At 54.2% G+C, this 23,580-nt stretch overlaps 1 protein-coding gene across 1 annotated transcript in view; it reads left to right on the top strand.

The window, feature by feature from the left end:
• The window catches only part of PTPRN2 (protein tyrosine phosphatase receptor type N2), a 605,862-nt gene that overhangs the window by 512,627 nt on the left and 69,655 nt on the right, over positions 1-23,580 (top strand). Inside the window, exon 14 of the mRNA XM_070369001.1 lies at positions 2,289-2,483. Within this exon, the coding sequence (XP_070225102.1) occupies positions 2,289-2,483 (195 nt within the window). The remainder of the gene's footprint in view (positions 1-2,288; positions 2,484-23,580) is intronic.

Here is a 23,580-nt window from a genome sequence, read left to right as displayed (position 1 = left end):
AGTGAGGGGAGCCCCCCACTCCCGCACTGGTCAGTGACAGGAATGGTGACAGGGTCTGTGATGGACCTCACTCGGGGCCTCGCTGGCGTTCCGCATACTGGAACCCTTGAGTCTTCTGCGCTCTCCGGTTCCTTCCGTCTCAGGGTGAAAGCACTCAGGTCGAGCCCTGAATGCCTCGCCCGAGGTCACACAGGGAGTCTGGCCAGGCAGGGGCCCCGCCAGGGCGCGCCCTCTCCATGGGGACCGAGGAAGGATGGAACCCGGGGTGCCCGTCGCCCTTCATCCCAGCACCTCCAGGGCAGACAGCAGCTGCCCTGATGTTCTACTGTTCGGGGGGTGAACTGCCAGCTTCTCAGATCCTCTTCCCCAGAGGAGCCGTTCTTGGAGGGCATTTTCTGTTCTTCTGGGTGAATGACATGAAACCTCGCAAGTTACTGCAGAAAGTTCTCGGTGTGCTTTTCTCAAAGTCAGGTGACATCCGCGGTGCCTAAGTGGGAAGCGGTGGGAGGTGGACTTGGCCCTGGAGGCATCTGCCTCCGTATCGGCACAGTCACCTGCCGTGCGGCTTCCTGGTGGCTCGGTGGTGAAGAGCCCGCCTGTGGTGCAGGAGACGCAGCAGATGCGGGTTCGATCCCTGAGTCGGGACGATGCCCTGGACGAGGGCGTGGCAACCCACTCCAGCCTTGGTGCCTGGAGACTCCCACGGACAGAGGAGCCCTGGCCAGCAGTCCATAGGTGGCCTGTGGACGCAACTGAGCACACCCGCTGTGTTGGGCTCCTTGTTGCTTCTAAGATTCTGTGAAGCCGAGGGGGAAGTCTCAAGCAGACTGGTTGTCTGGGAGCCATGGGTAACTCCTGAGCCCTGGGGGAGAGAGGCAGGGCCCCCCTCACCACCGCCCTTCCTTCCCTTTGGTCTCTTGCGCTGGCTTCTGCAGTGCCCACCCCGCCCCCTGCAGATGCTCAGACGGGGCTGGGGGCTCTCCGCCAGGTGGCCCCCCTCACAGCGCACCTGAGCCATCCTCTGACCCGGGGAAGGGTCAGCACAGTGTCCCCGGGGAGAGCGAGCCCTCAGCGGCCTCAGGACGAGCTTTAGTCCCAGAAACAGGCGGCCGGGTGAGAGGACACAGAGCGGAGACCTCCTTGCCCGCAGGACCTTGAGGCCAGGACAGCAGCCGGGTGTGCGAGGTGCAGCCCCCGAGGGCACCAGGGAAGAGGAGGAGCCTCGGGTCTCCACACCGCCTCTTTGTCCCGAGCAGTCTTCAACTCGTGGGCCAAGATTCTCTTGTAGACTTTCTCTCCACATCCTTCTGCTGGACGGCTCTGCTGACAGCGTTCGCTGGGCAGGGCTGGGAGTCACCACAGCATGACTGATGGGATCCCCCCAAAGGCACTTCTGTGGGTCAGAAGGGGGGAGCGTCCAGCCAGATCTCCTGGGGGCCGGGTGACCACTGAGCCCTGAGTCTGGCGGCCACGGGCACAGCTGGGCCTCCCCCGCCAGGCTGGTCACACACCCCTGTGCCGGGGCCCTGAGGCCCTGCGGTGACCCAGCCAAGCTCCGTCAGCCCCAGGGAGCTTGTCCGGCAGGCCCGTCCGTGTCCACCCTGCACGGTCCCCCGTGTGTGCTTCTGCTGATTCTCTCCTGCGCGGCCTCACCGCTGCAAGCGAGGCTTTGGGAACAAGAAGAACCAAAAAGAGGGTTTTTTCCTAGTGCTGTGACGAAAGTACAAGTGTCTGTATTTCAGTATAACCCCTGCCCCCACCAGAGCCCACATTCTGAGGAGGGAGGAGGCGCTTGAAGTCTGTCCACACAGCACCCGGGCCAGGGCGGCCACGGTGGGCCTGGCAGCCCCGCCTGAGCCTGTGCGCGTCTGTGTGCGTGTCTCTGTGTGTCTTTGCGTGTGTGTGTGTGACTGTGTGTGTCTGTGTGTGCGTGTCTGTGTGTGTCTTTGCGTGTGTGTGTCTGTGTGTGTGACTCTGTGTCTGTGTGTGTCTGTGTGTGCGTGTGTGTGTGTCTTTGTGTGTGTGTGTCTGTGTGTGACTCTGTGTGTGTGTGTGTGTGTGTGCGTGTCTCTGTGTGTCTATGCATGTGTGTGTCTGTGTGTGTGACTCTATGTGTCTGTGTGTCTGTGTATGTGACTGTGTCTGTGTCCGTATGCCTGTCTCTGGAGCATGTCTACCCTTGTGTGTGTCTGTGCGCATATCTGTAGGGTGCGCGTGGTCTCGGGTGAGCCCTGTCCCGCGGCCCCGGGACTCAGGTGGGAGGCTCTGACCGGCCCGCTGTCTTGCAGGAGCTGTGCCGTCAGCGCATGGCGGTGCGCACGACCGAGCGCCCCGAGGCCGCGCACACGTCCCGCGTCAGCAGTGTGTCCTCCCAGTTCAGCGACGGGCCCATGCCCAGCCCCTCCGCGCGGAGCAGCACCTCGTCCTGGTCAGAGGAGCCCGTGCAGCCCAACATGGACATCTCCACCGGCCACATGGTCCTGGTAAGGCCCCGGGCCCTGCCACGCAGAGTGGCCGGGAGAGGCTGGGGGGGCGGTCCCTGACTGCCCAGCCTGCGCCCCGCCCACCGGGGGAGCGGCTGGGAGGGTCGGGGTGGGGTAACTGCCCAGCCTGCGCCCCGCCCACCGGGGGAGCGGCTGGGAGAGGTGGGGTTGGTGGGGGAGGGTCCCCAACTGCCCAGCACACTAGCGAGGCAGTAAGGGGAGGGCACCCTGATATCCAGCCTTCCCCCGAGGCCTCCCCAAGGGAGGGTTGTCCCCACTCTACACAGAACACTGGCCCCAGTGAACAGCTGTGGGGTTTGCCCTGGGAACGCGCACAGGTGAGCGCCAACTCAATGTACACAGTTGAGTGCCGACTGTGTGCGAGGCTTTCTGAGCAGCAGCGTCTCGGTGAATAAATGTCCCCCCCACCCCATGCTGCTTCTTGTGGGAAGGGTCAGCTGCCCGCTCAGCACAGAAGCCTCCCCATAGGAAGCCCCCCGCCCTTCCAGCAGGTGGTACTTGGTGCATAATTGCCGTCCAGGTTTTATAAGAGGCGCGCGTTCATAACTCAGCCCCTTGCACCGTGTGGACAGGTCCTGACAGCTGTGGTCCCCACCCTCTCCCTGGTCAGGACCGTCTCTCTGGCCACAGTCCCTCCTGCTGGGGGCGGGCTGCAGGTGACCCTGGGCAGAGCCTGGGCTGCTGCCCCCAGAGCAGCTGGGCCCTCGTGATCGGGGAGGAGTGTCCACCATACTTAGAGTCCAGAGACCCGCCCTGGGGTGGGTCCCACATGCCGCCCTTGTGTTAAACGTTTGTTCTTCGTGGGGACTTTCCTAGGTGTTTATCTGCTAACAGCATGCGTGCTAGGGTGCAGCCACAGGAAGCCAGTGTCTGGGTTCCCCCGGCAGGAGACCAGCACAGACGGGTGGCTTAGCAGACGCTCAAGTCCCTCGGTCTGGAAGCGGGGGCTGAGACAAGGCCGGCAGATGTGGGGTTCGGTGGGAGTGCGTGTCCTGGCTCTCAGATGGCAGCCTCTCAGCGTGTCCTCTGTGGGGAGGGGGCAGGGAGCTCTGGGGTCTCGTGTGGGCCCTGATCTCGGCGCAAGGGCCCCACCTCTGCCCTCGTCACCTTGGCGGCCAGGATTCCAGGGAATGTGGGAGACACAGACGTTCGCCCCAGAGCAGCTGGGAGACCACGTGTTCGCTAAAGAGCTTCGGTGGGCAGCTGGAGGTGAGGCCTCGGGTCACCCACGGTGACCTCGGTGGGCAGAGGCCTCACTACCGGATGTGCGAGTCCCAGGGCAGGAGATATAGGTGCCTCACAGACTGACGGACACATCTGAGACCACAGGACAGGAGGAAGCCGAAGTCCAGGAGCTCAGCTCTCCTCCCACCCCTGCAGGCGGAGGGCCCAGGGCTCAGGCCGCATGACGCTCCCAGGGCTCCGCGTGGACGTGGGGGCATCCTGAGTCCCGGGTCTGCAGTCTCCTGGGGAGACAGCTCACCCTCAGGTCTCAGATGTGCTGCCCTGCTGCGCCCACAGGCAGCAACCCAGGAAGAGCCTCTCCTGTGGATTGTGGCTCAATCGCTCAGTCGTCTCTGACTCTGTGACCCCGCAGACTGCACCCCCAGGCAAGGATACTGGAGTGGGTTGCCATTCGCTTCTCCAGGGGATCTTCCCCACCCAGGGATTGAACCCAGGTCACCTGCATTGCAGGCGGATTCTTTACAGACCGAGTCACCAGGGAACTTCTCTGTGGATAAGTAACTGTGGTCATATTACTTTAGAGCTGATTTTTTTAGAGAACACATCCCTTTTAGAAAAGGAAATGTATCCAAAAGTTCAGATTTCTGATGAGATTCCGTGCTGGGGCCAACACGTCGGCGAGGGCCATTTATCTGGCAGGTTCCCTCCGGGAGACGTGTGTTGAGAGTCTTTGTCGTGGATGTTTCCATATTTCCAGACCTTCAAGTTGCAACCTGATGTATCTCACCTCCAAACGGGAGGTGAGAGTATTATGTTTTCCATAGGAAATTGTGTCTCTCGGTTCCCGTGTGTGACGGCAAATGTGAGAGGGAGCCTGGTGGTAGTCTCTGGGTGAGTCCCGACCCACAGAGCTGACCCACCATCCCCCAGCTGCCCGCAGCCCCGCTAACATGGGGCAAGCCCCCGCAACGGCAGCGACCCCCACCCACCACCATCCCACACAGACACCTGCATGCCCTGGGCCGGCCCGTGGACTCAAAGCTCCCTCTCATTAACCGACTTCGTCTGAACGGGGGTCACCAGCTGCTCCTCCCGACTCGGAGTGGGGAGCAAACCCCGTGGAGACAGGCCAAGGGGGCCATGAGGACCCCACTGGGCACGGCCCGAGCCGCCGCCCCCTGACCCGGGCACAGAGGGGCCTCTCAGCCCGCCTTGGTCGTCATCCCCCGCACGGGGGGCCAAGACATGGAGACAGGCAGAAGCGAGTCCCCGCGGCCTTTTACACCGTCTCACCACAACGGCAGGTGGTGTGGCTCGTCTCTTAGGCTCAGGAACCGTGGCCTTTCTCACGGGGCCACCTCCCTGGGCCGGGCGGTCTTGTCAGTGGTACATGGACGCTGGGCCCGCGTCCGCATGGGCTGCGGAGCACCTAAACCTCGGGACCTGACCCCCGACCTGCTGACCCATCAAGGCCGCCGGGACACGGGCGTGCCATGCCTGGGCCTCCCGGCCCTCCGTCAGGACCGCTCCCGGCATCAGACAGCCGGCCCCCAGGATCACTCGCGACAGTGGGGGGGCCACGGGTGCCCAAGTCCAAGCAGACCCCAGGAGCCAACCGGGAACCTGCTGGGAGGCGCCCTCACCCCCAAGGTGCAGGACGGAACGTACCCCTTGGCAGAGCCTGGAGCCTCTGAGGGACTGAGGAGCAGACCGCTGCTGAGCCAGGCCACTGTAGCCGGAGGGCGGCAAGGGGCCAACCTTGCGGGAGCCCTCGGCCCTGAGCGCCCTCGCCCCACACCCCGGCCACCCCATCCACGCGGCGTGTCGTCGGGTTCTGCGCTGAGGCCCCACGCTGGGAGCTGCCGTACAGAGCTCTCGACACACCAGTCCTCCTGGGGGTGAGACGGAGCCGGCAGCCCTCCCCCTAGAGGAGGCAGGCGGCCCTGCGAGGCCTTCGCGGGAGAAGTGCACGCAGTCACAGGCTGCGCTGCTGACGATGAAGTCACTGACGGCAGCCCACCCGACCAGGGCCACCTCCCGCCACGGGGTCCGGCACAGCCTCGGGGCTGCCGAGCCCGGGGCTAGACTGGAGACGGACGTCCTGCTGGCGGCGAGGGCTCCAGGCCCCCACAACTGGCAGAAGCGAGGAAGCATGGCCGTATCCCGGCCCCGAGTCCCTGATGAACCCTCTGACCTCTGCTTTCTCATCCGCAACACAGGCTCAGTGGTAGCACCCCGCGAGTTCCCCGTGAGGGCTAACCCAGGGAGGGTGAGATGCCGGGCCTGTGGACCTGCAGCTGTGACGAGTAAACCGGGAAGCATTGGGGCCAAAATGAGAATAATTTTCCTCCGACGAAGCTGAGGAGCAAGGGCCTGCCCCGCGGGGAGACGTGCGGACGCCGCAGCCCTGGGTGCATGTAGCGGTGCTTCGGGGGGGGTTGTGAGCCCAGGAGGGGGGCCACGAGGCGGGGCCTGACCATGCAGCACACAGGCCTGGGGCGAGGTGGGGGCCCCAGCGTCACCACGAGGGGAGATGGGGCGGTGAACCAGGCTGGCTTCTGAAGACGCGTTTCCAAGGCAATGTGACCAGGTCTGATGCAGCTCAGGACAGCGCTCCGGAGACGGAGGCCTCGGGTCAGGGACTGCATGGAGCTGCGGTCAGCATCATCGTTTACACCCGTGACGGGCACGGCTTCTTCAGACCCCCATCCGCCCTTTGGAAAGCTAAAGGGTCACCTTTGAATTTACCTTTTCAAAAGGCCTGTTTCTAGACCACGCTCGTCTTCAGAGGCCGACTGTCAGGTCTCTGGGCCTGGAGGCTGGAAGCCCGAGGTCGGAGTGTGGGAAGATTTCGTTTGCCTGGGCCTCTCTCTGCCACCTGGACGTGGTCTTCCCCCGCGTTCTCACACGGCCGTCCCTCTGTGTGCGTGACCTCATCTCTTCTTACAAGGACCCCAGTCAGGGTGGCCCACGGCCCACCCACCACTTGATCACCTCTTTCGAGGCTCCACCTCCAGGCAAACTCGCACCCGAGGTCTTCGGGGCCAAACTTCCTCCTATGGGTTTGGGGGACACAGTTAGCATGTGACGGGGCCTGAGGCCTGAACCGCGTGCGTCTGCTGCTCATGTGAAGGCAGGGAGAGGCCCGACTCCTTTCTGCCCAAGCCCTCCACCACACACTGTGCTGGAGGTGATGGCTTATACTGCTGGGAGGCGGCCAGCTCCCCAGGCTCCCGGGGGCGTCTGCTCTGCAGCCCCCACCTACAGCGAGTGGGCTGGAGGGGAGGCTGGTGGACGCAGGCTGTCTCCTCCCCCTCTGGGCGCAGCGACCCCACCCCTCCCCCTCTGGGTGTGGTGACCCCCACGTCCCTGGTGCAGTGACCCCCGAGTGCAGTGACCCCACCCCTCCCCCTCTGGGCACAGTGACCCCCACCCCTCCCCCTCTGAGCACAGTGACCCCACCCCTCCCCCTCTGGGCACAGTGACCCCCACCCCTACCCCTCTGGGTGCAGTGACCCCCATACCCTCCTCCTCTGGGAGAAGGCGCGTCTCCAGGAGGGTGCTCAGGAAAGGAAGGTGTTAGCACAGGAAGCAACAGCACATGGCAGGAACCGTGTAGGGGCCGTCAGCTTCTCACCAGGAGCTGGGGTGGGGCCACTGCTCAGCGGGGAATAGAAGGTGGGGAGGCAGAGCAACATTCAGACCCACGGGCCTGGGCCCTGGGCTTCTGCAGAGCCGACCCGGGGCCCCTGCTGACCGTGCCGCCCACGCGGCCGGCCCTCCGCATGGGGCTGCTCTGGAGCTTCAAGGTCAGTGCCTTTTATTTTGGCCCCGCCTTGAAGCATGCGGAACCTTAGTTCCCCAAGCAGGAAGTGCAGCTGCACCCCTGCGCTGGAAGCACTGAGTCTTAGCCACTGGGCCGCCAGGGAGGCCCCGGTGGCGTCGGTGGCTCCTCACTGTTTGGTCCTGAGGGAGTGCCGTCTCCCCTGCCCAGTCCTGGGGGCACAGAACCATCGTTACATTTTTGGTGGGAGGTGTGACCCGTCTTGTGATTATTAAACAGCTGATTTGTCGTTTAAAGTGGTAGGATGAGGCCGGAACGACTTCTTGCTTGTCACACCTTCTTGTTGAGAGTGAGCTGTGTAAGATGGCGTGGGGCCCAGCACTCAGTTAGGGTTTATTGAATTAGATTGAATGCTCAGACACAATCTGTAAGTTTGTGAGTTAACGTTTCCAAGGGGGAAAAATGGAAACTGGTGTCCAGATAGCAGTTGGGAGGTGTCCGTTCACACGCACAGACGTGAAACACTCCCCGTGTGCCTGACTGCCTTCCTCAGCGAAACCTGACGTGTCGCCCAGAAAACAGGCCACGTTCTTCCAGCCCAAAGGGCTCTTCTGGGGTGTGGCAGATTTAGAAACACTCGGGAAACGGAGTGACCACAGCGTGAGCCCAGGCCCAGGGCGGAACTGTGTAAAATCAGTAGTATATAACGTGTTGTTCTTGTTGAGTCTCCAAGGCGTGTCTGACTCTTTGTGACCCCATGGACTACAGCACACCAGGCTTCCTGTACTTCACTACCTCCTGGAGCTTGCTCAAACCCATGTCCATCGAGTCGGTGACGCCATCCAACCTTCTCATCCTCTGTCGTCCCCTTCTCCTCCTGCCTTCAGTCTTCCCCAGCATCCATATCTTTTCCAATCAGTCAGCTCTTGGCATCAGGTGGCCAAAGTATCGGAGTTTCAGCTTCAACATCAGTCCTTCCAATGAACACCCAGGACTGATCTCATTTAGGATGGACTGGTTGGATCTCCTTGCAGTCCAAGGGACTCTCAAGAGTCTTCTCCAACACCACAGTTCAAAAGCATCAATTCTTCGGCGCTCAGCCTTCTTCACAGTCCAGCTCTCACATCCATACATGACCACTGGAAAAACCATAGCCTTGACTAGACAGACCTTTGTGGGGAAAGAGCTGTCTCTGCTTCTTAATATGCCATCTAGGCTTGTCGTAGCTTCTCTGTATAACATGTAGCTTCTGAAATTGCACTTCACCAGTAGTTCATCAGCGAACACTGTTGCTCATCCTTCCGTCCCTGCCACGTGGCACAGCTCCAGGGCACAGCACGTGCTCCTGAGTGTCCGAGTGGAGTAGTCAGTCAGTGAGCTGTCCCGAGAAGGTTTCAGTCTGTTTGCGGTGAGGAGGAGGGCGCAGCTGGAGCAGGCTGGATGCAGCCAAGTGCCGGGTCCTTTGCTGGGAGACCCTCTGTCCTGGGGGGCCTGGGCAGGGAGGGGCCACTGTCCGGGTGGGCAGGAGACGGCAGGAAAGGTTGCAGCCCCTCCGGGAACCCCAATCCTGCTCCCAGGGTGAGAGTGCTCGGGAGAAGCGGGGCGTTCACACAGCCTTGAACGGCCGTGACCCTGGCCAGAGTGAGGGGCTGCACTCCGTCCGCATGTGGCCCCTGCGGCTCCCTGAGCAGGGAGAGTCCAGCTCTCCCTTTGCTCAGTTGAGCGCGTCTGCCGGAGGTGAAGGCGTGACCCACAAGCCGGACCCCAGGGGTCACAACCTCTGTCCTCTGACGGTTTCTGTTCCGGAGTCAGAGGGGAGAGGCGCTGACGAAAGGCGGTCCCAAACCCAAAGGCTGCCTCCCAGGGCAGTCCCTGGGGCCGCTCAAGACCATCGGCTTGGTCTCCCCAGCCGAGGAACAGGGTGGCTCACGAAGCCCCGTGAGGGTGCCCGAGCCGCCTGTGCAGGGCCGCCCAGGACTCCTTGTGCCAGAGGTGTGGGGCGGGCCGCCGGCGTGCCGCGGCGTCGCCCCCTCGCTTCCTCTGCGAGGCCTGGCTTCGCCCGAGTCCAGCTGACTGCCCCCCACAGGCTCAGCCGTTGTAATTTAATTATTATCCAGGTGATTTTACCAAGCACATCTCTGCCCCCGCCCAGATAACCTCAGGGACGCTGACGCTGACCTGGTCTCTCCCTCTGAGACAAGTTTTGTCATTTTCCAGTATTTTAGTTTCACTGTATGTTTATGCCCTTAAACTAACCATTTCTTAGTTACTGATTTTCATACTCAGCCCTTATTCAGGTTGACTCATTTTCTTCCACATCAGCATCACTTTTCTCAGTTCTTTGGGGTACAATTTCCTCTCGTCCTAAAACATATTCTTCTTGCGGTCCTTTAGTAGGAAAGTCTTCCCTTTCTTGTCTGAAAATGTCTTTAATTAGTCCTCACACTTGCGTGATAGATGAGACGAGGGTCAGATTCTAGCCGCTTTTAAGCCTGGTTTTCTTGCCCTGGAGGCTGTTGACAGGCTGTTGCTCGTGCGGAGGCTGTGCCTTCGTGAGCATCTGACTCTTCCTGAGGCCCGCAGCTCCGTCGCTAAGGAGCTTCCCTGTGCCGTGTTCGTGGGGACCCACTTCACGATATATTTGTCTTTTGCTCCAGACCTACTGCGATTCCTGAAGCCAGAATTCCTATCTTCCGCCAGTTCTAGAAGGTGGAGCGCCATTCACAGCTCCCCTGTCACTCTCCCTGTGCATATTCCCTGTCGGCCCCTCTGCCCTGCATTCCAGGGCGTGTCCCCAGCCCTGCCGCCCAGCGTGCCTCGCCTCCCTTTAGCAGCGTCTGGTCCACCACATGACGTGTGCTCTGTGTCTGGTCTCCAGGAGTGCATTTTTCGTTTGCAGTTGTTCTGCTACTCTTTCCAAGTCTGCCTGCTGCGTTCTACTTGTCTTAAATTGTTGAACCTCCTCTGACAGTTATAAACATAGCGTTTGACTGTTTCCATGTAATAGTGATATTTCTATTATCTAGGTTCCTATGGGCTGAAACTCACACTTGGGTAGGTTTGCCATCTGTTGGATTCTGGAATTTCAGGTTATAAGCTCCTCATCAGTGGGGCTTTATCTCTCAGAATTTTGTGTAGGCCATGCTGACAGTGTTGACCCCAAAGGAGAGGTTTTGAGATGGATATTCCTGCCACTCCTGGCTTTCATGAAGCCACGACCATCTTTACATCAGCTCCCCACCCAGAGATTCCCAGGTGACGTACGTATCGTGAGTTTGACCCTCAACCCTAGATGAGGCCCCAGGTCCGAATGTTTTCCCATTTTGAGTCTGTAGGAGACAGGTAAGCTCCTCGTGGAGCTTATGCTTTCGGCAAATGCTTTCCCTGGCGTGTGGTCTCTGGGCGTCCTGGTTTGGGGAGGAGGTGGCTCACACCCAGCACCCTGCCTCCTACGTGTCTGGTGGCCCGCAGTCTCGTGTGGGCAGTGGGAGCCCGGCACCCGGGACTTCCCTTTGTGTTGTGACAGGCAGGCCGTGCCGTCCACCCAGCATCTCCAGGTTCTCACAGAGGAAGCCTTGCCGGCTACTTGTTCTCGTCTCCAGGAACACGAGGCTCATTGCAGGTTAAATGCAGTGTGGATGGCCACTGCCAGTTGATTTCACGTCACCTTCAGAATCACATCTAAGGCCCAGCTTCATGTTCTGCATAATAAATGAGACACCTCAAGGTGCTCCTGTATTCTGAGAGAGACCAGCCACCTCATCCAGGCCAGTTCCCACACTTCCCTTTTGTACATGGGCAAAGGGGTCATGAGTCCCAAAGAAGGGCAAGGCCGAAGAATGCTCAAGCTACCGCACAGTTGCACTCACCTCACACACGAGCAAAGTAACGCTCAAAATTCTCCAAGCCAGGCTTCGACAATACGTGAACTGTGAACTTCCAGATGTTCAAGCTGCATTTAGAAAAGGCAGAGGAACCAGAGATCAAATTGCCAACATCCACTGGATCATAGAAAAAACAACAGAATTCCAGAAAAACATCTCCTTCTGTTTTATTGACTATGCCAAAGCCTTTGACTATGTGGGTCACAAAAAACTGTGGAAAATTCTTCAAGAGATGAGAATACCAGACCACCTGACCTGCTTCCTGAGAAATATGTATGCAGGTCAAGAAGCAACAGTTAGAACCAGACATGGAACAGCAGACTGATTACAAATTGGGAAAAGAATACGGCAAAGCTGTATATTGTCACCCTGCTTATTTAACTTATACGCAGTGTGAAATGCCAGGCTGGATGATGCACAAGCTGGAATCAAGATTGCCATGAGGAATATCAATAACCTCAGATACACAGATGACACCACCCTAATGGCAGAAAGTGAAGAGGAACTGAAGAGCCTCTTGATGAAGGTGAAAGAGGAGAGTGAAAAAGCTGACTTAAAACTCAGTATTCAGAAAACGAAGATCATGGCATCTGGTCCCATCACTTCATGGCAAATAGATGGGGAAACAGTGGAAACAGTGAGAGACTTAATTTTGGGGGGCTCCAAAATCACTGCAGATGGTGACTGCAGCCATGAAGTTAAAAGACACTTGCTCCTTGGAAGAAAAGCTATGACCAACCTAGACAGCATTTGCCGACAAAGGTCCGTCTAGTCAAAGGTATGGTTTTTCCAGTAGTCATGTATGGATGTGAGAGTTGGACTACAAAGAAAGCTGAGTGCCGAAGAATTGATGCTTTTGAACTGTGGCGTTGGAGAAGACTCTTGAGAGTTCCTTGGACTGCAAGGAGATCCAGCCAGTCCATCCTAAAGGAAATCAGGAAATTCATTGGAAGGACCAATGCTGAAGCTGAAGCTCCAATAATTTGGCCACCTGATGCACAGAACTGACTCCTTGGGAAAGACCCTGATGCTGGGAAAGACAGAAGGCAGGAGGAGAAGGGGACGACAGAGGATGGCATCACTGACGCGATGGACATGAGTTTGAGCAAGCTCCTGGAGTTGGTGATGGACAGGCAGGCCTGGCGTGCTGCAGTCCACGGGGTCGCAAAGACTCAGACACAACTGAGGGACTGCACTGAAAAGGGTCACCTCGCCTCAGGAAGTGCCTGCACAGCTGTGTGCAGCATAGGCTGTCTGTGGACGCACGTGGACAGGCGCCTTGGTCAACAGCAGCTGGGCAGGTGAGTGGACCCTGGATGCGCACGTCTGGTGGCCACGGGGAATGCCAGTGACGTGTGTGTTGCCGTGACAGTCAAGGCAGCTGTTGGGAGGGGCCCTGCTGGTTCCCAGTTGGGTTGTGCTGGAGGAGCAGGAAGACTGACATCTGATAATCCTCCGCTTAACCCATCAAACCTTGAGAGCGCGTGGGCGTGTCATTGGGGCAGCTCACGGTATGATTGGCAGCTGAACTGAGGAGAGATGAAAAGTGTGTTTGGTAGTCTTATCTCCAACTTTTCACCCTAAAAAGTGAAAATAATGCCTGATAGATCAACTCTCTTCTCTCTTCCACCTTGAACTCCCCATTTGAAAGCAACTGAACAAAGAACGCTTGTCAACCAACTCCTGGTTATTGTGCTGACGATTAAAGCCTCATCTTTCCCTCTTTCTTCGCTGTATTTTAGCGGCTTTGCTGCTGGTTGGAAGGTCTTGGGGAGGACAGGAGACCGACGTCTAGGCTTCATACCCTCTCGGCAAGTTTGGTTGGGGAGAAGATGCGGGTAAATGCGTGTGTCTTATATTAGCTTTTCCTGTCTTGGTGTCACTTCTGTTCCCCGCTCTCATATTATTGCCGACAAGCGTGTGGCCTGTTGGCTTCAGAAAATTAAAATCCAGACATCGTACTTCCAAATAGACTTTTAGATCGTCTGCAAATATCCCCTAATACTATTCTATAGAGTCCAGCCTTTCCCGTCTGGATATGGGAGAGGAAATTCATGGGTATGTTGCTCTCCTAGCAAACCTTTAGTGCACCCACTGGAATTCTTTCTTCCTAAAAACTCCATCAGAAAATTGTAATGAGTACATCACTGGTACAGAACAGAAGAGACTGCTGCTAAGAAAAGCCCTGCTGCTTGGCGATGCGCGAGATGCTGTCTCTGTGTTGCTAGGCAACCACCCCCCCCCCTTCCTCTTCCTGAGAGGTTTCCCTGTTAAGCGGTTGCTGTCATCTTTCGAGTGAAAATTGCCTCCTCTCAGCTTTTTCATGTCAGCTAGGTGATGGTGAAGGTGTTGGGTCTCAGAATCTGCTCTTACCATTGTGATTTGAGATTGGCCACTTGAATTTTATAGGTGACCATCTGGTTGGGGAGGTGTGGGCGGATGGCCCTTTAAACATATGGACCTGCTGGTACCCACACAGAAACGTTACTCGCAACTGCTTTTCACGACGATCTTGAGGCAGCACTGCCTGAGTCGCCGAATGACAGTGAAAATGCAGTGATTTCTTCATCGCTCACCTTCTTGTCTGACGTCACCCATCAGGCCCCCCACCCCATGCTAGAGATGGCAGGGATGTTCTTTGGGAGAATGTTGTCTCCCAGAACTAGTTTCTTCATTGGAAGATCTTTGAGGGTTTGTTATCTTAAAACTGCATTGTCATGATTCTTTTTTTTCCTCTTATTGCCTATCAGCTCTGGAATCCAAGGTTGGTTTCCAACACGTTTTGAACATTAATGGAATTTCTGAATAACTCATGGTTGAAAGTATTTTTCATATATCAAAAAGACATGATTGAGGCTGGAATCAAATGCTTATTATCTCATTTAATAAAGAATCTATATTAATAAAAATTTGTTTAAAACTAATATTTGCAGATGCTTTCTTTCCTATTGTCCAAGTAATTTATAAAAAGCGGACAGAGAGGTAGCTACAGCTGGACAGTTTACTTTTCTTGTTAAACTGTTCTGCTCTCTCTTCCCCATCAAAGCCTCAGACATTAACTGTCTGTAAGGGTTACCATTGGCTTCTGCACTAAACCATCTATAGACAAACTCCAACTATCCAAGGAATGAGAGGATTTAATGATTGTTAAAAACGGGGGTTTGCAGTGGATGAGAAACGACTTAAGAGAGTTTAATCTATTCAGAATGATTGGGGCTTCTGCATCTTTCTTGCAGTTTCTCCTAGTTTTCCAGGGCTTTCCATTTATCTATGAAGATGAGTGTATTGTTGGTAGAAATAAGACAGCTTAATAGTAATTTTTTGTTTGATAAACAGCTGTTTCAGGCATTTAAAATGCCATGGGTAGACATCTTAAGCTTTTAAAAGGCAGAAATTAGTAGAAATATAATAAACTTGAATTAATTTTTCTTTAGACTTGTGTTAATGGAAGTAGCTGCAGCCTGGGAGACTGATGTTTAAAATCACCACATTGTCAATTGTGAGGTCTTTTTTTTTTTTTTTTTTTTTACTGTCTGTAGACCAAAAGTACAAAAAGAAGAGAAGCTTACAAAAGATATTTGGTGAAGGCAGGTGGTCTGGATGAATAATGTTTCTTTCATTAACATATTTCCCTTATTAACTGTATAATTAATTGTACATAGCCAAGGGAAGCTATGGAAATTGCATTTTGAGATGTATCAAAGCCGCCTTATGCTTCAGACTTCCATGCAATTTACCATTAATGAATCCAGAGATGGGAGCCTCCAGTCTATAATTATTACTTACTATTTGAATGACAAGCAAAGAATTTTATCAGCAGAGTTTTAAATGAAAGGGGATTAGCCGCTAATGTTGAAATTGTTCATCTTATGAAAATAATTTTGAAGAAAATGTTTTAGTGGAGAGGTTTGAGGAAAGCATTTGCCATTAAAATAGCCATTTTCCGATACTCTGTATGAATCTGTCCACGTTTGACAGCAGGGTGCAAATACTTTTGAAAGTGAATGAATATTTTATAAGCTGCAGAGCTGCTCATGCATCCCAGGAATAGATTATGCAATATTCCCAAATATCCCAATGAAGGTGAGAGCGTTGGTAAGCTAGGCAGAGAAAAAAGCAAGGCGGAAAAAAATGAAATTTATGACAATATTCTGCAAAAAATTAAAATTTGTTTCATAGCATAGAAGTCTGTCCTTCCCTCTGCTGAGTGCTCATTTAAGATAGTCAGTATTGTGGAGAACACTGAAAAATGAAGCGCTGAGACCCATTCTTCCCAATGGCTTTCACTGTCGAGGCCGGCACGGCTCAGTGTCTCTCGGGGTGACCCCCGTCTCCACCGGGTGGCTCTGGCCTTGGTGCTGAGGCTGCGTCAGAGGCCGTGGAGCTGGGGCCCCTTCTCCAGGTGGGGCTAGGTGGGTGGGTGCACCCCCCTCGTTCGTCAAGTGTTTACTGACCACCTAGGCTGTGCTGGGCTCCGCGCCAGGCACTGGGGTGGTGAGGAGTAGAGTGATCAGCCTGAAAACGCATCTTTCATTTCTCTGTGCCGGTTCCTCCCACTGAATCAATAGCCAGTGTATGGCATCACCTGGTTAGAGCCTGGTGTCCTGCGAACAGGAGAACGGCCACGCTGGGATTTCCCGAAGCGTGGGAAGGTTGATCTGGGGGGTGGGGCGTGGCTTCTAGGGCCTGTGGCAGACCCCACGAGTGTTCTGGGCGCTCGGGGGTGGTCCTGGAGCCCCGCGGGCTGGAGGAGGCAGCTGGGCCCGGGCGCTGGGTGGTTCCCTGGGAGCCCTGGACCCCTTCCCACGTGGGCCCCGAAGATGGCGAACCAGCGAGGACAGCTGGTGCAGATGTGTGCTCCGGGCCTTTCTTAGACGTTCTCGTTTTCTCAAAGCCTGGGATCATCTTGGTTTCACTCAAGTGTATTCGAGTGCACTGGGCCTGTTGGCTACTCCAGGGTGCGCATCTCTTAGAGGAGGCTTTCGTGTCATCTGGGAACCAGTCCACAATTGGCATGCGGACGGAACTCCTGGACCCACGTGACCTGAAGAGCTGAGCAGTATTTCTGTGCCACCAGGAGAATTTGCTCCCTGGGACGGTGGCCAGTCACCACATGCTTCCTCAGGACTGTTCTTGTGTTTGGAGATGCACGCGTGCTCACACACCCTTGTCTGCATTTCAGGAGTTGCCTTATTTGTGTAAGTATATCAACGTATCCCATGGACAGAGGAGCCTGGCAGGCCACAGTTCCTAGGAGCACACGGAGCTGGACCTGACTGAAGCAACTTAGCACAGCACAGCACATCCAAGAATACCAAGTTGGTTTAGTTGTTAGGTTGATTTTGCATATTAAGTTTGGGTTAAGTATTGACTGTTTTCTGTTGGGCAAACTGATCTTCCATGAGATGTTGTAGAACAAAGCTAAGATAAAAATTAGTGTCATCAAATATCTGAGCATTTTGTCTGGGTAACGAAGCATAAAGGCTATTAGAAGTGTCAGGGTTGTTGAGCATTCCGATTTCTACCCAGGTGTTTGACTTCAAGTGGATCTAGACCGAAGTTTTGGTTCTGAGACCAGACCTGTCCTCACCGGTTGAGTGAGGGATCCGGGTTTGCAGGCATTTGGGAGGGTGAGGAAGAGCAGGCAGGAGAATGAAATGCGCAGAATCTGTATTAACTCGGCCCGAAGCCTCTAGTTAGTTCTGTTAGGGAACCCCCCTAGACCAGCCCCTGAGCCCCTCTCGGAACGCCTGGCTGGTGTCCTCGGTCCTGCCTGGGGCTGGCACGGAACGGGGCATCTTTGTCATCGTGTGCCTCTGCGTGAAGCTCCCGGCTGGCCCTCGCCACTCTCGAATAAGCATCATCTCCCGCTCCCCACCCTCAGCTTTCAAGCTCCCGGCCCTGGCCCCTGGTGCCCCCTCCTGGGCCCCGTCACCCCAGCCTCCTCTCTGGTTCTGGAACCACGGGGCCCATTCCCATCCGGAACGTTCTCCCTCCAGTGACGCCCCGCCGTCCCCGGCAGCCTCGCCTCCCCATCTTTCAGGAGGGACCTGCCTTCCTGGGCTGCTCACCCCCCAGTTGCCTGTTTTAGTCCCCTCACCCCCTGCCGTTGTCTGAAGCTATCTTCTAAATGGTGCTGACCTACTGTGTGTGGTCTTTCTCCAGCTAAAACCCCAGCACCCGAGGACAGAGTCTTTGACCTGCTGGGTCCCCGGAACATACAACACCCCAGCTCCTACGATGCTTTTAATAAAGCTAGTTGAATGAACAAATAAATGGCTAAATCTACCAACGCATGAACAAGATTCTGAAATAATACTGCAATTCTCAGCTTCCTCTTCCACAAGTAGAGGCAGAATCCACGTTTCACTCATAATGCCAGGCAAAGCTTTTTTGCCTTCGCTTTAGTTATAAATAGCTGTACATTTATGGAAATATGGTATAATTCTGTTAATATTTTCCACTGCTTGTAAGTATTCACCTTTGTATTTTGCCTACGTTCATATAACCTTAATTGTTAAGATGTTAAATAAGATCTTAAGGTTCATACAATTGTTCATTTAAAATTCTTTGAGCTTCTTGAACACGTCAGCCCTGAAAGGCAGGTGTAGTTACTGTTGTTGTTGCTATTACCGCATGGCTCTCGCTCAGCCTCACTGCAGAAGACCTTTGTCACTCTCTCCTACGCACACACCCAAAATTACATGGCTCTAAAGTGCCCAGCGTGAAACAAACTTGGTTGTGTAAAGAGACGTTCTCCTGTTTAGTCAGAAGAGGTTGTGAGGACAAAATATTTATTCTTTAAAGTTTACTGATTAGAACGCTTCTGGAACAGAGTGTGTCTCTTATTAACATTTTCCACCAGGGTTTCAGTTTGAGTCTTCATAAAATTGTGATTTTCCTTTTCCATAAACCTGTAAAGCAAGGTGAGTGCAGGTCACAGCAGGTTTGACGGGCGCATCGGTTAGTGTGGGAGAGTCTCTCAGGGCATCTCCCACCCGCTCCGTGGGGACGACCCAGCTGTGAAGCTGGAGGCTTCCTGAGCCTGACCCTGCAGAATTCAGGAAATTCCTGTTATCAGTAAGTGAAAGTGAAGGTCGCTCAGTCGTGTCCGACTCTTTGCGACACCATGGGCTATAAAGTCCATGGAATTCTCTAGGCCAGAACACTGGAGTGGGTAGCCTATCCCTTCTCCAGGGCATCTTCCCACCCCAGAGATCTAACCCAGATCTCCACATTGCAGGCGGATTCTTTACCAGCTGAGCCCCAAGGGAAGCCCATTATCAGTAAAGAAAGTGAAAAGTGAAAATCGCTCAGTCGTGTCCAACTCTTTGCAACCCTATGGACTATACAGTCCATGGAATTCTCCAGATCAGAATACTGTAGTGAGTAGCCTATCCCTTCTCCAGGGAATCTTCCCACCCCAGAGATCTAACTCAGGTCTCCCACATTGCAGGCAGATTCTTTACCAGCTGAGCCCCAGGGGAAGCCCATTATCAGTAAAGAAAGTGAAAAGTGAAAGTCACTCAGTTGTGTCCAACTCTTTGCGACACCATGGGCTGTAAAGTCCATGGAATTCTCCAGGCCAGAACACTGGAGTGGGCAGCCTATCCCTTCTCCAGGGAATCTTCCCACCCCAGAGATCTAACCCAGATCTCCACATTTCAGGGGGATTCTTTACCAGCTGAGCCCCAAGGGAAGCCCATTATCAGTAAAGAAAGTGAAAAGTGAAAGTCGCTCAGTCGTGTCCAACTCTTTGCAACCCCATGCACTATACAGTCCATGGAATTTTCCAGACCAGAATACTGTAGTGGGTAGCCTATCTCTTCTCCAGGGGATCTTCCTGACCCAGGAATAGAACCAGGGTCTCCTGCATTGCAGGTGGGTTCTTTACTAGCTGAGCTATGAGGGAATCCTATGTTATCAGTAAGCCTCCCCGCAATTAAGGACTCTTCTAGATTTAGAATACCAAAACTCAGAATTATAATAAAAATATATTAATTAAACCTTCCAATAAGTGAAGCTCTACAAAATCTAAATTGAACTAAATTCGTGTGCTCTCAACGCCCTGCTTTGCGAGCAGTTGCCTTTTCCTTCTCTTCCAAAAGCACAGCCCTTCTCAGCGCCACACAGGGGCAAAGAACTCATCCTGGGGAGGCTTTCCCGGCAGTACTTTGAAAAAGCACATGGTTTTCTTCAAAGCTTTTGTTTCTTTGTTTTCTTGGTTCCTCAATGTAGTTTATTTTTTCAAGTACAGAAGGAACTTTAGACCAAACAGATAACCCAGGACTCACAGCCCCCAGCCCAGCCCAGCGTCTTCCGTTTCTCCTCTGCTGCCTCTCTGTCCCGGGCTGTTACTTGCTCACCGTCTCGCCTTATGAGCGTCCGTTGGGGACTTCCTCTTAAAGGTTTTGCATTTGGAACCATGTGAACTTTTCAGCACTGTTTTAACAATTTAACATCCCTACCATCGCAGTCAGGTTGGTCACCACATCAGAACGGGGAGCTCGGTTCTAACTCTCGCTGAGACAGCCTGAGAACAGCTTTCGGGGTCACTGGACCTGCCGAGATTCCATTCCATCTTCAAAACAGCTCGGCCTGAGAAACAGAGCTTTCAGGGGGGGACTGGGGGAAACGGCCTTGATTCACATGCATTGGTGAAGCCACCTCTGCTGCACATGCCTGATGCTTTTCCTGGTCAGCGTCAGGCTTTCGTCCTCTTCCCAACTCGCCAGGATAAGGGAGGCAGACTGCCCCCTGCGAGCTCACGTGTGAATGTCCCCTCCTCAAAGATGCCTCCTCCTCAGCCGTGATACTGAAAGTGTGATAAAAAGAGGAAAGGCCGCAGGAATGGGCTTTCATTCCTCCTTCCTAATTCCTCTCTCCCGATGGGGCTCCCTCAGGCTTTGCACACGCAGCCCAGGGGCTGGATTCCAGGTCATGCTGGCCTTTGCCGAGTGAGCCCCCGCTGCCCGCACAGGGCCACGTGCTGAGCCGCCCGGTCTGGGTCCCTGCGTGTCCCTTTTCTCTAATATGATGCGTGTGTAGCTGCGCTGCACTTAAAGTTCCCGGTTTGAAGGAGATAAAACGGCACGTGTGTAACTGTCCGCTGAGACCCTTCGTCCCTCGCCAGGCGAGACTGGGCGGGCGGGGCAGGTGTGAGGACTTGCTGGGGGGAGGGTGCCGGCCGTGTCCGGAGGTTCCAGTGTGGTTATTGTCACTGGAGTCAGATGGCAGTTTGAATACACTTGATTGTATGGTTTGTGATTCCCATTTCAAGCAAATCTTTGCTAAGCTAAGAAACAGCAAAACTACCCTCTGATCACCTAACCATATCTGCCCTTCCTTGAGTTTGAACAGACTACTTTGAATTTCTAATTCCAAATGTCTTAGCCTGCCTGATGCATAATATTAACAAATACCATTTGAAATATGCCAGATGCAGCAGTCTATGCAGACAGGATGCCCGCCTAACCCAGCCGTTTTCTGTGCCCGCATCTGTGTGCATAACCCAGCCGTTCACTGTGCCCGCATCTGTGTGATGTGGGCTGAGCCCAGACAGTTGACCCCACCTCCTTTCTCCTTTAATCTTTCCATGTTCTTTGCTCATGACTTAAACGTCTTCCTTTTAGAGTTCAGATGCTCAGCACACACATCTTCCTTCCGTGCATTAATAGAGACAGGTGACCCTGTTTATTTTTAAGGGAGAAACGTCATCATCTCCCCAAATGGCAGCAGAAGCAGCTCCCTCCTTGCTGTTAAAAGCCTGCATCTGATTCCATCTGATTTTAAAGCACCAGCCTTCGGGTCCTCTCACAAGGAAAGAAAACGTAAAGGATGTAATCTTATTGTAACAAACGGTCTTATTGCTGTCATGGGCACCCATACCAGCTTCCCAGGTGGCCCAGTGGGAAAGAGTCTGCCTGACAATGCAGGAGATGTGGGTTCAATCCCTGGATCGGGAAGATCCCCTGAAGAAGGAGATGGCATCCCACTCCAGTCTTCTTGCCCGGAGAATCCCATGGAGAGATGAGCCTGGCGGGCTACAGTCCAGGGGGTCACAGAGTCGGGCATGACTGAGCACACATGCAGAACAGCATAGGCACACATGTAGAGTAGAGAACAGAGACAAAGCTTTCCGAGTAATAACTGGATCTTCCAAAACCTGCACCTCCTTTATGACACCCTCTCCTCAGTGGCAGAAGCTTGTTCCCGGCAGTGTCACTGTGAAATGGACTTTCACTGGGACAGCCTCTACTGGTTTCATGTCTGAAGAGCCACAGAGGTCTCCAGAGATCTGTGCAGACGTGGTTTTGTGCTGACGTGAGTGGTTTCCGTGTGTCCTGATCCAGTGAACCAGATCTTAGAGTTTGCTAGATTTTAGCAATGGTCCGCCCTCCTTATGAGTTCCAGTTTTTTGTGTTAAAAGCTTATTTTCATTTTTATCTTTAGTAAGTCCCCTTGCCCCTCTCAGGGTGTCACCCTCTCGTTGCTAGTGGTACATGCGTGCGTGCTCGGTCGCTCAGTCGTGTCTGACTCTTTGCAACCCCAGGGACTGTCACCCACCAGGCTCCTCCGTGCATGGGATTCTCCAGGCAAGAATACTGGACAGGGTTGCCACTCCCTTCTCCAGGGGATCTTCGCCAACCCAGGATCAAACCCATGAATCCTGCAACCTCTGCATTGGTAAATGGATTCTTTACCACTGAACCACCTGGGAAACCCCTTTGGTAGTGGTCAGAAATGCCAGAGTAACATCATTTCTGTGACTTCACAGAACTAAAACTGCACTGTTCACCCAGGCTCTCGTGACCACTCCACGTGAGTTTGGTCGAGCACCTTGGCAGCCAGTATCTGCCAGGATCTCAGCTCTGTGGGCTGGATTCAGACCAACTCACACAGATCTCCAGCCTGGTCCTCCCAGCATTCAGAGGTGGGCAGCAACACTCCTGCAGCACAGAGGACGGCCTGGGGGCCAGGAGCCGGGTGCCCGTGGCTCTCCTTGGAGCAGTCACAGTCCAAAGCCCTTGAGACCACAGATGCTGGCTTGTTTTGTTCCTGTTCAGTTGCTAAGTCACGCCCAACTCTTTGTGACCCTCATGGACAGAAGCACACCAGGCTTCTCTGTCCTTCACTCTCCCAGAGTCTGCTCAAACTCACGTCCATTGCATCAGCGATGCCATCCAACCATCTCATCCTCTGTCATCCCCTTCTTCTCCTACCCTCAGTCTTTCCCAGCACCAGGGTCTTTTCCAATGAGTTGGCTCTTTGCATCAGGTGGTCAAAATAGTGCAGCTTCAGCATCAGTCCTTCCGATGGATATTCTGTTTCATGAGGAAAGTGTTGGCTTGTTGCTGTTTGACGAAGACAAATTGAGCTAGTCATGTTGTGGTGAAGTAGATGATTTCAGTGACTGGGATTCTTTGCTTGTGACCCTGGAGATGACCCGTGATGCCAACACTGGTAAAACAGTGCTGGTGAAACAGTCCAGATCCCGACACGATCCAAGGTGCCAGGTCACAGTCCCACTTGGCATCACCAGCTCTTTCCGCCCAGAGGTCGGCAGCTCAGCTTCACGTCTCTACACTGGCATTTCCAGTGGCGCCTCAAGGCTGGCTCACGACACCTCCATCTGAACCCAGGGATAAGAAGCATGCAGTGGGGAGGAGCTTGAGGGTCCTGCCTGATCCGTGCTGTGAGGAGGCGGTGGGCTTGTTAGAGGGATCACCATCCCTGGTGAATCGGAAGCAGCATCGAAACCATGACCAACGAGCTTGGTGATGCTGCTGCTCGCCTCTTTAGTAGCGTCAGGAGGCTGACCACAGACAAGGCGGCTTCACAGCAACAACTCTACTGTGATCCCGCCTCCTGTGCTCAGGCCGCAGTTGGCAGCTGCTGTCCGTGGAGACTTAACATACTGTATTTCATTAGAGGATGGTACTGTCCCCAGAACACTGTAGTCACAGAATATGGAAAAGACATGAGATATTCTCTCATGAGAAACACCATCTTTTCCATCTGTATATAGTTTATAGTCACAAAGTATAATTCATATATTAACTCACTCAAGCCCCAGCACTACCTTAGAAATATGTACTAGAATTCCCGTTTTTGCGTAGCAGTATATGAAGGGTAAGTAAAATTAGATGGTTTGCCCAAAAAGTCTGTGTGGGGACCAAACCCTTTTGTTTATTACATTATTAAGAAGTTTTCTGAAATCAAG

Source organism: Bos mutus, chromosome 4 (assembly GCF_027580195.1).
Source record: "Bos mutus isolate GX-2022 chromosome 4, NWIPB_WYAK_1.1, whole genome shotgun sequence".
NCBI classification, from domain to species: domain Eukaryota; kingdom Metazoa; phylum Chordata; class Mammalia; order Artiodactyla; family Bovidae; genus Bos; species Bos mutus.
This window is presented reverse-complemented; position numbering and strand designations above follow the sequence as displayed.